At 38.2% G+C, this 12,087-nt stretch overlaps 1 protein-coding gene across 1 annotated transcript in view; it reads right to left on the bottom strand.

The window, feature by feature from the left end:
• The window catches only part of EPS15 (epidermal growth factor receptor pathway substrate 15), a 160,191-nt gene that overhangs the window by 90,916 nt on the left and 57,188 nt on the right, over positions 1–12,087 (bottom strand). The window contains exons 9-11 of the mRNA XM_082834099.1: positions 4,356–4,445; positions 3,257–3,402; positions 1,484–1,640 (exon numbers count right to left, since the gene is read on the bottom strand). Coding sequence (XP_082690225.1) covers positions 1,484–1,640; positions 3,257–3,402; positions 4,356–4,445 — 393 coding nt within the window. The remainder of the gene's footprint in view (positions 1–1,483; positions 1,641–3,256; positions 3,403–4,355; positions 4,446–12,087) is intronic.

Below are 12,087 nucleotides of genomic sequence, written 5' to 3'. Positions count from 1 at the left end.
CCATTTTAATGAATAATACTGATATCTGACATGGACAAAAGTATCTATGCTCTAGTGAATGGACTTCAGTAAATCTACTTAATTGAAAATTCTGTATAGCAGATGCAACTCGAAGTGCCTACTAATGTTACAGAGACTTCAATGAACAAACAATTTGCTTCAGAAAGTTCTGCTGTATGTGTATTTTGTGTTGGTGGGAGACTCAGTGGGTATAAAATGAAGGCAGCAAGGAAAAAAAGCAGTCTACATATGTGAAAGAAGATGAAACAACACAGTGTTCCATAACTGAGCAGGGGGCATAAATACAAATTTGTAACCTTTATCCTTCTGGGTGGCATCACTTCTAGCCTTCTCTACAACTTAGGGAACCCATGTTCTACATCAAAAGAAATCTCAGAAATTCACAAAATGCTCCCCCCAAAACACTCACAAAGCAGATAAAATCAAGTAGTTACTTAATGTGAAAATAAGAATAAAAACTCTTATATGTAACTTCTATATTTAGTGGCTATAAATTTCCATTTAGTTGACTTAGGAAAAAAATCCAGTTTTGACTGTTACTAGATTTGTTAAAATGGGATTTTTTTAACCTATGTGACAAAATTAATGCAAGACATTCTACTGACATTTTAAAGAGAACTCTCCTGATACCAAATATGTGACAACTCCTATATAGGTAACTCTGAAGAATCACCACATCCATGGTTACTTTGTAGGTCACAAGATACTTAAAGACACAAAGTATGGAGGGGCAAACAGCCACTAGAGCATGCAAGTCCTTTTAAAGCTCTATTAGAAGGCCAAGATATTATAAACCACAATATTAGGAAGGGTTTCTAGATGAGAAGAGAAAAATCAAGGTACAGCATTACTGAAACATGTAGTTTTGAAAATTCCCACTGCTGGGCAGAACCAAAAGTAGCTAAAACCTGTTTCTAGCTGTTCAGATATGAAATTCGGTTGTATGCTCAGGAATAGAAGGTCATCTATATGGTGAAAACCACACAGACTTTTCCTCAACAAGTTTTTCTTTTCTTTTTTTTTTTATGTAAAATTGACAACAAGCAATCATAATCTCCTAGATTTTGTTTTCAAATCTGTATTGTTTTCTCCAAGAGTGAATTATCAAATGAAATGCAGTAATTTAATTCTTATAGGTTTCATTTAAAATTTACACTCTATTCATAAAAATTAATTTACATATCCACAGGGGAAAAACAAGACCACATTTTCCAGTTTTAAGACTGGAAAGTATGGTTGTCATATGTGTAATGAATGGTGGGATAAATGAGCTGTAGCCCAAGGATATCATACAAGGTATTCCAACATATTTATAGGCACAAATTAAACCATAAACAGTATACTGCTCTGTTTCTAGCCAGATACATTTTCTCCACTATTCCATACAAATCGATTCTGTCACCTGGCATAGCATTTGTTCTTTTCTGTTAATGCATTAAGGTTTTCTTTTAAGTTGTCTTACCTTTTGTAAAGTGGCCCTATCTGATGGTGGAATCATCTCAGGAGTAAGAATGTGAGGAGGATCGATGCCCTTTATTAACTTTTGATTAATTAAGTGAAAAGCCAAGGCAAACTGATCTTTTGAAAGCTTCCCACAGTCCTTTGTGTCACATAATGCCCTGTACAAATAAACAAAAAGAACAGTATGTAAATGTCACAATTACCATTCTAAAAATCCAGGGGAAAATTAATATGACTATGTAGCTTTGAAATAATCACCAGTTGAATTAAAAAATAAAGTCATACCAACTTATGGCTAGCCAAAAACTCACTAAAATGTTAGAAGAGAGTTATTGGCTAAAATGGTAAGAAAAAGAGACTGTTCACCTTGGTGCTGAGCAGGGTCCTCTAATTTGGGTTTGCTCTGTGCTTTCTTACCAATTTCCAGAACCGCTACGGAGTAAAAGCTGTGGTGGGCCAAAGAATTCCAACATTCTCTACTCCCAACATTTTCAACATTAAAACATGTTAAAAATGAAACCTAAGTTTCAACAAATTTGGTTCGTTAGTGGCATTAGAATGATTCTAAAACAAGCAAAATACTCCATGTCAGCTTGTTTCCTGCAACTTTTGAAGTAGGAGGATGTCAGGATCACCGTCAAAGAAAAATAACAGCTGCAAATGGAGATCACGTGTGGAGAGAAGGCAGCAATCTGGAAACCTTTACAAAAATCACTTGAAGAGAAACAGCAAATGTTTTATTCTATTTGCTTCCCCCACCCCCCCGCCTTTTGTTTTTAAGGTCAGCTTTCTAAAGTCCTGATCTGTTTGATTCATTGAAAACCAATGTGGCCTGATTAAAAGACTATGGGCTATGGTGTCAAAGAAACCTTAAATTCCAGCTTTTCTACTTATTTCTTCTTGTGACATTGGCCATATTTTTTAACCTCTCCAAGCCTTAGTTTCTTCATCTATAAAGTGGAGATTACACCTATCTTGCAAGGTTACTGTGAGAATTAAAGACAAAGTACATAAAAAGTCTGGGCATAATGGTAAACCCATGACAGCTGCCATTTATTCAGCATAGTGCCTAGCCTAGGCACTTGAAAGTGGCAGCTATCACTAGCTACATATATTTAATCTTTCCCAGCCTTGGGTTCTTGTTCCTTTTAAGGCAGATCTGCTGTCCTTTGTTCTTTTCTAAGTTCCTCTTTGCAACTATATGGTTCCACTTCTGATGTTTGCTGCCCCTTGAAAACCTCATGATAACTAACCTCGGTATAGTCAGGTGGATTGGCAGCAGAAACACTATAAAAAGCATTTTCATTATATTATCTCATTTAATGTGAAATTCATTAGAGACACTAAAGTTTGTCATTTTTTAAGGACCAAGTGTATAGTTCCCACGTAAAGGTATAAAAGTATACATATACCCTATAGAAAGAATTATACAAGTATACCTTGAAGATTCTGGATTTGTTTTATATTGTTTAAATTTCAGAATTTTGGATTCTCTCTTAAAAACTAAAGTTTAATTAGCTGATATAAACCAATGCTGGATTTTAACATTCTAGTAACCATTAACTGACACTGTCAATCTAATAAAACTATAGGTAACCCATTCTCAAGCTTTTGTCCACTATCCAGAAGAAATCATCAGACTTAAATTTTTCTCTACAAAGAATTCTAAACAAAAACTGTCCTACTTACAAATGCCTAAAAATAAGAATCTACAAAACTAGAGTTGATACAAAACCATATTTGTTTTTTAAATCACTTAAATATTAAGTCTTACCAAATATGGGCTAGTAAGGCAGAAGGTAAACCTGTCTTCAGGAAGATTTCACGGACTTCCAATCCAGACACAAATCCATCCATATCTTTATCAGTTTTCAAGAAGATTTCATCATATTTAGCTTTTTCTGCAGGGGATACAACCCACTACAGGAAAAAAATATATATATAGTATTTCCACCAAAATGAAACAAACTTTGAAGTGTCCCTCTTTCAGCCCATGACAGTAACTTTCACAAATTCTGTGCAATTCTACCCCACTAACTATAGCAACAGTGTGTCACTTCCATCACACCCCAATTGAAATGCTGTGATGAAGAGAAAATTACAGAATAAAAATACAGGTTAGCTATAGGGACTGTACTTAAAGATGTCCATTTTACTTTTTTTTAAGTAATGAGTAAATTCAAGCACAGTTAACTCTTGACTTATGAATGACCACATTAAGATGCGTAACTAGGAGAGTCTACATAAACAAAAGATTCAGATAATTCTAAATCTCCATTTTTTTATAGTTTCATTCCCCGTTCTTAACTGTAGCCAAACTGGCTGATCTGCATATTCTGTCATTATTTTCCTTTACTCAACCTAACAAGAAGCAGGTTGTAGGAAAAAAAAGGCCTTGAACAACCCCAAATTGGAAAATTTGATCCCAAAGAATCAAGAGTTAACTAGAGATTAAACAAACAAAACAGCTATTAACTTTGCCAGGGCAAGCATGCCAGATTAACATGGAGCATCTTCTTTCTCCAACTTTAATTCCAGGTAGATCAAGGCAAAGCCAATGAAACATCCATATGACCTAAGTAAGGCCAAATGCAGGAGAGGATTGTCTTCTCTAGGACATCACACTATATAGGTTCAACCAGAGGGAGCTCTGAATTTTTGATCCCTTTGATTGCTCCTTCTATCTTCATCAAGCAATCAACTGTTAAATGCCATGCATTTTGTTTTTTAAAAATAGTCCTTTAACACTGATAAATCTATACCTGTCTTAACGGTGCTTTGGTAGGTAAAATGCCTACAGGTGGTAAGGAGTGATAAGGTTCCTTGGCTGATGTTGAAGAGGGGATCAACTGCACAGAGCCTGATATACTGACCGTTTTCCTCTTAGAAGGTGGCACCAAGGCTGGAGGCAAGGACACTGGCACAGGTTCTTTCTCCAATGCGCAGTATACCAAAAACATGGCCTTCAAAACAGACGAACCAGGGTCATATATATTAAAATCATTTAACAACAACCACCCACGAACTGATTATTGCTCAACAAAAAAGCATCTTCAAGCTGCCTCAAATCCTTTTATTAAGAAATTAGGCTGGGAAGGAAAGAAAGAGGAAAAGAGGGAGAGATGAAAGGAAGGACGGAGAAAAGGAAATAAATCAAAACTAAGCAACTTTTAGGAAGATATCCTAAGCAGTAAAAACTTAGACACACACCCTTCAAGTAAAGGTCTTGTAATGTCAAAAGAAAACAACCTGGGGAAAAAAATATTTGCAAAGAAAGAATTAACTTCCCTAATATATAAAGAATACTTAGATATTAACAGAAGAAAACCACAAAATCCAGTAGGAAAATAGGCTAAGAGTATTAACAGATACTTTACAGAAAAGTATATATCACAAATGGCCTGTCCTTTAACTTATAAAAATATGCTCACTTTCACTCCCAAGAAAATGGCAAGTTAAAACTATATGAAGATACCATTTTCCTTCTAATGGCAAAAGTCCAAAGTTTCATAACACAATTTGTTAGCTAGACTGGGCAAACAGGCACTCTCGTACATTGCTAGTGAGAGCTCAAACTGGTACCAAGACTACTGAATGGTACTTTGCCAACATCTACCAAATTACTTATTTCCCTTTTGGCTCAGAAATCTGACACCTGGGAGTCTATCCTCAGATATCCTCTACCTGCCTGCATAAGAAATGCTGTATGAAATAGGTTTTTAATTATAGAATTGTTTGTATTAGCACCCAAGTGCTCATCAGCAAAGACTGGTTTAAAACACTATGGTATACCCATACAATGAAATACTATCAAACAAACCAACCCCCCACCTGCCCAAGAAAAAGCAAATCCATGGGAAATATTCTGTATCTTAACTGCGGTGGTACCTTCACAGATATATACAATTGTCAAAACTCATCAAATTATATACTTAAATTGAATGCAGTTCATTGTATGTAAAGTAGTCCTTAATAAAGCTGACCAGAAAAAGAATCATGGAGCCCTCTGTGTGAAAAGATATCCAAGATACTATGTTAACATGAAAAAAGTATAGCAGTGAACAGTGTATATGTATAATAATAGTGTGTAACCTTTATGGTAAGGGGATAATAATTATTCATATCTGTTTCTGTTTTCATTAAGAAATTCTATGAGGATAAACAAGAAAGGAAGGATAAATAAGAATATATAGAGTAGGTGTAAATGGAGCAGTTGAGGGCAAGGATGGGACTGACATTTTTTTCCACTGAATATCTTCTTATATTGTACTGATTTCTGAACCATGAGAATGTATTACCTATTAAAATTATTTTTAATTATTAAATACAAAAACCCCCACAAACTTTCTATTTCCAAAAGCTTGAAACTCCAGAAAGAAAACTACTTTCAACCAAATTCACAATATATGTAATATTATTTCATACTTTCAAACAAATTCACAATATATGTAATATTATTAGCTTGGCAATGAGCTAAAAGAAGTGACTAACATGCACATTAAAGGTCAGTATTCCTCTTGCTACAGATGGGAGTCATTTCCTGGAAAAGTGGACACTTGAAGCAAAAAAGCTATGTCAGCCATCTGCTGCCAACAGACAACACAGTTTTTCAAAGTTAAAAAAATATATTACTAAGTTCACGTTGCCTTGAAAATAATTTTCCTGACAAAACTGAAGTCAAAAATTTTTCCACCAAATAAAATAGAAAAAGTGAACAGTATACGGTTGAATTATGATTTTGTTTGTTTTCTTATTATATTGTACTTTATCCTAATCAAAGCATGTCACTGAAACAAATACAGCAACTAAATCAAATGATGTACAACGCTTGAAACCTGGCCAGCAACTAGTTTTTAAACTGAAATGTACTAGCAAATGCATTTGCACAGTTAGAGACAGACACTTAACTAAGAAGCATTTCATGTATCTTTTTGATGATTTCAAGGTAAATGCATCAAAAATAAACCTAAGCTTACTCATGGACAGAGACAGCAGGGAAAGAGGGGACTAGTTTCACTGTTGCAGTCAATTACCACTAGCTGTTCTCTTTCTTTGATTTTTTTTCATCCTCTATGCTTCTAGGGAGTATTTCTCAAATTTCTGGCCATTAGAATCACCTGGAGGGCTTGTTAAAACAGGTTTTTTGACACAACCCCAGAGATTCTTATTCAGTTGGTTTGAGGTACGGCCTGAGAATTTGCATTTCTAATACGTTAACTGGTGATGCTGACGTTGTTTATAGGAGACCATACTTTGAGAACCAGTATTTTAGGAGTTTCCTAAGGAGTTTTGTTTGCTCGTTGGTCTACTCAGTCAGTTGAACTCCCAGTTTTAATTTCTAATAATAGCAAACTAGGATGAAATATCAGATGTTTGTTGTGTTTTCCAACTAATACAGGTTTCCTTCATCAATTTAGTTCAACAAAACATTTACTGAAAAATTTCTAGCCAGCAGACACCGTGCTAGGCATTACAAATACAGAAGTGAAGAGATCTCTCATTTTTTTTTTTTAAGATGTTGGGGGTAGGAGTTTATTAATTAATTAATTAATTTTTGCTGTGTTGGGTCTTTGTTTCTGTGCGAGGGCTTTCTCTAGTTGTGGCAAGCAGGGGCCACTCTTCATCGCGGTGCGCAGGCCTCTCACTATCGCGGCCTCTCTTGTTGCGGAACACAGGCTCCAGACGCGCAGGCTCAGTAGTTGTGGCTCACGGGCCTAGTTGCTCCGGGGCATGTGGGATCCTCCCAGACCAGGGCTCGAACCCATGTTCCCTGCATTAGCAGGCAGATTCTCAACCACTGCGCCACCAGAGAATCCCCAAGATCTCTCATTTTTACAACCCAACAGAAGCAGCAAACATGTAAAAAGTTAATTTCAGTGCTATGTGAACATGTAGAGAAAGAGAAAGAGAGATGTGTAATAAATCTCCAAGTGCCAAAAACTCTTCATATAATGAGGATCCAACAAATGCTACTGACAAAAATTTAGACCACTTTCAGTCTAAGAACTTAACCTGACAGAAAAATTTAAGACTTAGTAAGAATGTAAAAACCAATAGATAGATAGGAAGACAGAATACCAGGTAAAAGGTGCATGAGTCTACCTCTCCAAAGAGTAGAGAAGGATAAGAGGGAAATTATAGTGAAGAAACCTGGCAAACACCACCTTAACCAAGTGATGAAGGTTAACATCACCAGTGAAGGCATGTGGATATCATGTAACCCCCCACCCCTGATAAATGCAACGAGAAAGATATTCTACATCTGTGGTACTCTTTCCAAAAACCCATACCCCCAGTCTAATCATGAGAAAAACATCAGACATACCCAGCTAGTACTCCTAGACAATGTCAAAGTTATTAAAAAAAAAAAAAGCAACACTGAGAAACTATCATAGACTAGAGAGACTAAGTAGACATAGCAATTAAATGTAGTCTGGTAGCCTAGAAGGGATCCTGGGACATAAAGGAAACACTGGTGAAATGCATTTAAAGCCTAGAGTTCAATTAACAGTAATGTACCAATGTTGGTTTTAGTTTTGACATATGTACCATGGCAATGTAATATGTTAATAGTAGGGGAAATGGGGTGAGGGGTACTGAGGAAATCTCTGTACTCTATCTGCAACCTTTCTGTAAATTTAAAACCATTCCAAAATTTAAAGTTTATTTTTTAAAAAACAAATAAACAAAAAAACAGAAACAGCATGATTGGGACTTCCCTGGTGGCGCAGTGGTTAAGAATCCACCTGCCAATGCAGGGGACATGGGTTCGATCCCTGGTCCGGAAAGATCCCACATGCCACGGAGCAACTAAGCCTGTGTGCCACAACTACTGAGGCTGTGCTCTAGAACCTGCTAGCCACAACTACAAAGCCCACGCACTGCAACTACTGAAGCCCACGCACCTCTAGGGCTCGCGTGCTACAACCACTGAAGCCTGCGCGCCTAGAGCCTGTGCTCCGTAACAAGAGAAGCCACTGCAATGAGAAGCCCGTGCACCGCAACAAAGAGTAGTCCCTGCTCGCGGCAACTAGAGAAAAGCCCACATGCAGCAACAAAGACCCAAGGCAGCAAAAAAAAAGCCCAGCATGATCTAGAAGGCCCAGGCTCAGCCCTGGCTCTGCCACTAACTGATCTGCTTAGAGGAGCTAATTTACAAAATCTTGTCCAACTCTAAAAATCTATGAAAAAGCATAAGCATAAACTCATTTACCAAATAGTAAATTACTAGATTTAGGGGTCTTCCCTTTAAGTTTGAAAGCCATGGTTTCCGGCTCAATAAAACAAAGAACTATTTCATAGAATAGGACTGCATACTGGTGGAACTCATCCCAACAAAGGAAACAATAAACTTTAACATCATTATTAGTCACTTCCCTTGGTTCAATACCAATACCATAATTTTATATACATTTTGAGTTTTCAAACAAATACCAGAGATGAAAATTTGGCCCATTTGCAAAATGTCCCCTTAATGCCCTGTCAGAGACTCTCTCCTAACCTAAGTCAGAAGTAAAACTCAGGAAGATGTATTTCCAATATCCTTATTCTCTAATCATAGAATTCATCAATGAGCAAATAGAATACCAATAATAGTCACAGACATTTTAAAAAATAAACATTCAAGGATATAGAAATTATTTCTTAAATCCACTTTATTTTTGTGTGTATACATACACACATGCCCCTCTCAAAAGTCATTTTATGAACTACAGAAATGATTCCTGAAAGTAAGTCTTCAAAAGTCATTTTAGTTGTGGCCAGAACACCCAAGGCATGCTAAGGCCTGACCTTTACAAATTCAGTTAAAAAAAACCGAAAAAACCTCCAAGATATTCTAGATTATGTATTTTTAATTAAACCACTAGGTTTCAGAGAATATAAAAAAGCATTTACATTTGAAAAGAAATAAGGACCATTCATTAAAGGTTCACAAGGCAAGAGAAGTTATACAAGTTAGAATATCTCACTAACTTCAACTTTATTTATTCCAATTAAAAAAGTAAACCGACCAAAAATCCCATCTACGCTATAAAAGGAAAGAAAGAATTTGGTCTGGTTAAGAATTTTTAAAGATAAGTCTTAAACATAAAGACTCAGGTTCACCCAAGTTCTGGTTCATTAGTGAAATAAGAAGTTACTCTTTTTAAAAATCCATATTGTAATTCAAGAAACCAAATTAGAATTTCTCATTAACTTCATTTTTATTTATTCCCATTCAAAAAATAAACATACACTTTGGCTTTGGGACAAATGCCTGCATGTGGCCACATGTGCGGGAGAAAAGAGCTCCTGTATGCGCCCCAACATCTGAGGAGGGCCATGCTGACTTTTATCCAGGATGTTTTTTTCTTAAATAGCAGCACAGAGCCTTCCTTTTTCTGAATGCTCCCACATGGTTTACGCTCTACTTTCTCAGGGTTTACCAAAGATGATTGTATACAAGCTGCATTAACAAGACCTGGTAACAGGGCTCTTGGGACCTCTGTGCTGTTCCTGCTGGAGCACCCAGTGAGGAAAACAAGACAAGATGGTGGAGTAGAAGACCTTGAGCTCACTCCTCCCATGAGAACACCAAAATCACAACTAACTGCTGAACAACCATCAATAAAAAAGACTGGAAACTACCAAAAAAAGATATGCTACATCCAAAGACAAAGAGGAAATCACAACAAGACAGTAGGAGGGGCACACTTGCGATATAATCAAATCCCATACCTCCTAGGTGGGTGACCCACAAACTGGAGATAATTATATCACAGAAGTTCTCCCACAGGAGTGAGAGTTCTGAGCCCCACAAGAGGCTCCCCAGCCTGGGGGTCTGGCGTCGGGAGGAGGAGCCCCCAGAGCACTTGTCTTTGAAGGTCAGCGGGTCTTGATCACAGGAATTCCACAGGACTGGGGGAAACAGAAACTTCACTCTTGAAGGATGCACACAAGGTCTTATTACCAGGAACCAAGGCAAATGCAGTGAATTCACAGGAGCCTAGGCCAGACCTACCTGTTGGTCTTGGATGGTCTCGTGCAGAGGTGGGTGGTGGCTATGAGTCTCTCTTGGGACATCAAAGCTGGTGGCAAACATACCCAGGAGTGAAGGCTGACATCTTACTTGGGACATTAACACCAAGACCTGGCCCCACCCAACAGCCTATAGGTTCCAGTGCTGGGGTGCCTCAGGCCAAACAACCAATAGGGCAGGAACACAGTCCCACCCATCAACAGACAGGCTACCTAAAGACTTCCTGAGACCATAGCCACCTCCAGACACACCCCTTGACATGGCCCTGCCCACCAGAGGGCCAAGATCCAACTCTACCCACCAGCGGGCAGGGATATGCCCCTCCCACAAGGAAGCTTTACCAGCCTCACCCACCAGTGGGCAGATACCAGAAGCAAGAAAAATACAGTCCCAGTGCCTGTGGAACTCAGCCTGCAAACAAAGTTCAGAACCTACCCCGGGACCAGCTGGTCCCTGGTCATAGGGTGATGAGAGGGGGCGTGTACTGCTGGGACACATACGACCTCCCCTACAGAGGGCCATTTCTCCAAGGTCAAGAAACATAACTAACCTTCCACATACATAAAAATACAGATAGAACCTTAGACAAAATGAGATGGCAGAGGAGTATGTTCCAGACAAAAGAACAAGATAAAACCCCAGAAAAACAACTAAGTGATGTGGAGATAGGCAATCTACCCAAGAAAGAGTTCAGAGCAATGATCGTAAAGATGATCCAAGAACTCAGGAAAAGAATGCACGCACAAAGTGAGAAGTTAAAAGAAGTTTTCAACGAAGAATTAGAAAACATAAAGAACAACCAGAGTTGAAGAATACAATAATTGAAATAAAAAATAACCTAGAAGGAATCAACAGAAGAATAAATGAGGCAAAAGAATGGATAAGGGAGCTGGAAGACAGGGTGCTGGAAATCACTGCCACAGAACAAAGAAAAAAGTCTGAAAAGAAACGAGAACAGTTTAAGAGACCTCTGGGGGCTTCCCTGGTGGCGCAGTGGTTGAGAGTCTGCCTGCCGATGCAGGGGACACGGGTTCGTGCCCCGGTCCGGGAAGATCCCACATGCCGCAGAGCGGCTGGGCCCGTGAGCCATGGCCGCTGAGCCTGCGCGTCCGGAGCCTGTGCTCCGTAACGGGAGAGGCCACAACAGTGAGAGGCCCGTGTACCAAAAAAAAAAAAAAAAAAAAAAAAAGAGACCTCTGGGACAACATCAAATGCACCAACATTAACATTATAGGGGTCCCAGAAGGAGAAGAGAGAGAAAGGGCCTGAGAAGATACCTGAAGAAATAATAGCTGAAAACTTTCCTAACATGGGAAAGGAAGCAGTCACCCAAGTCCAGGAAGCGCAGAGAGTACCATACAGCATCAACCCAAGGAGGAACATGCCAAGACACATAGTAATCAAATTGACAAAAATTAAAGAGAAAGAAAAAATATTAAAAGCAACAAGTGAAAAGCAACAAATAACATACAAGGGAATCCCCATAAGGTTATCAGCTGACTTTTCAGCAGAAATTCTGCAGCCCAGAAGGGAGTGGCATGATACCTTTAAAGTGATGAAAAAGAAAAACCTACAACTGAGAATAC

Source organism: Leucopleurus acutus (assembly GCF_964270905.1).
Source record: "Leucopleurus acutus genome assembly, chromosome: 2".
Taxonomy (NCBI): Eukaryota; Metazoa; Chordata; class Mammalia; order Artiodactyla; family Delphinidae; genus Leucopleurus; species Leucopleurus acutus.
The sequence above is the reverse complement of the archived record's forward strand: the minus strand, read 5'-3'. Positions and strand labels throughout refer to the sequence as shown.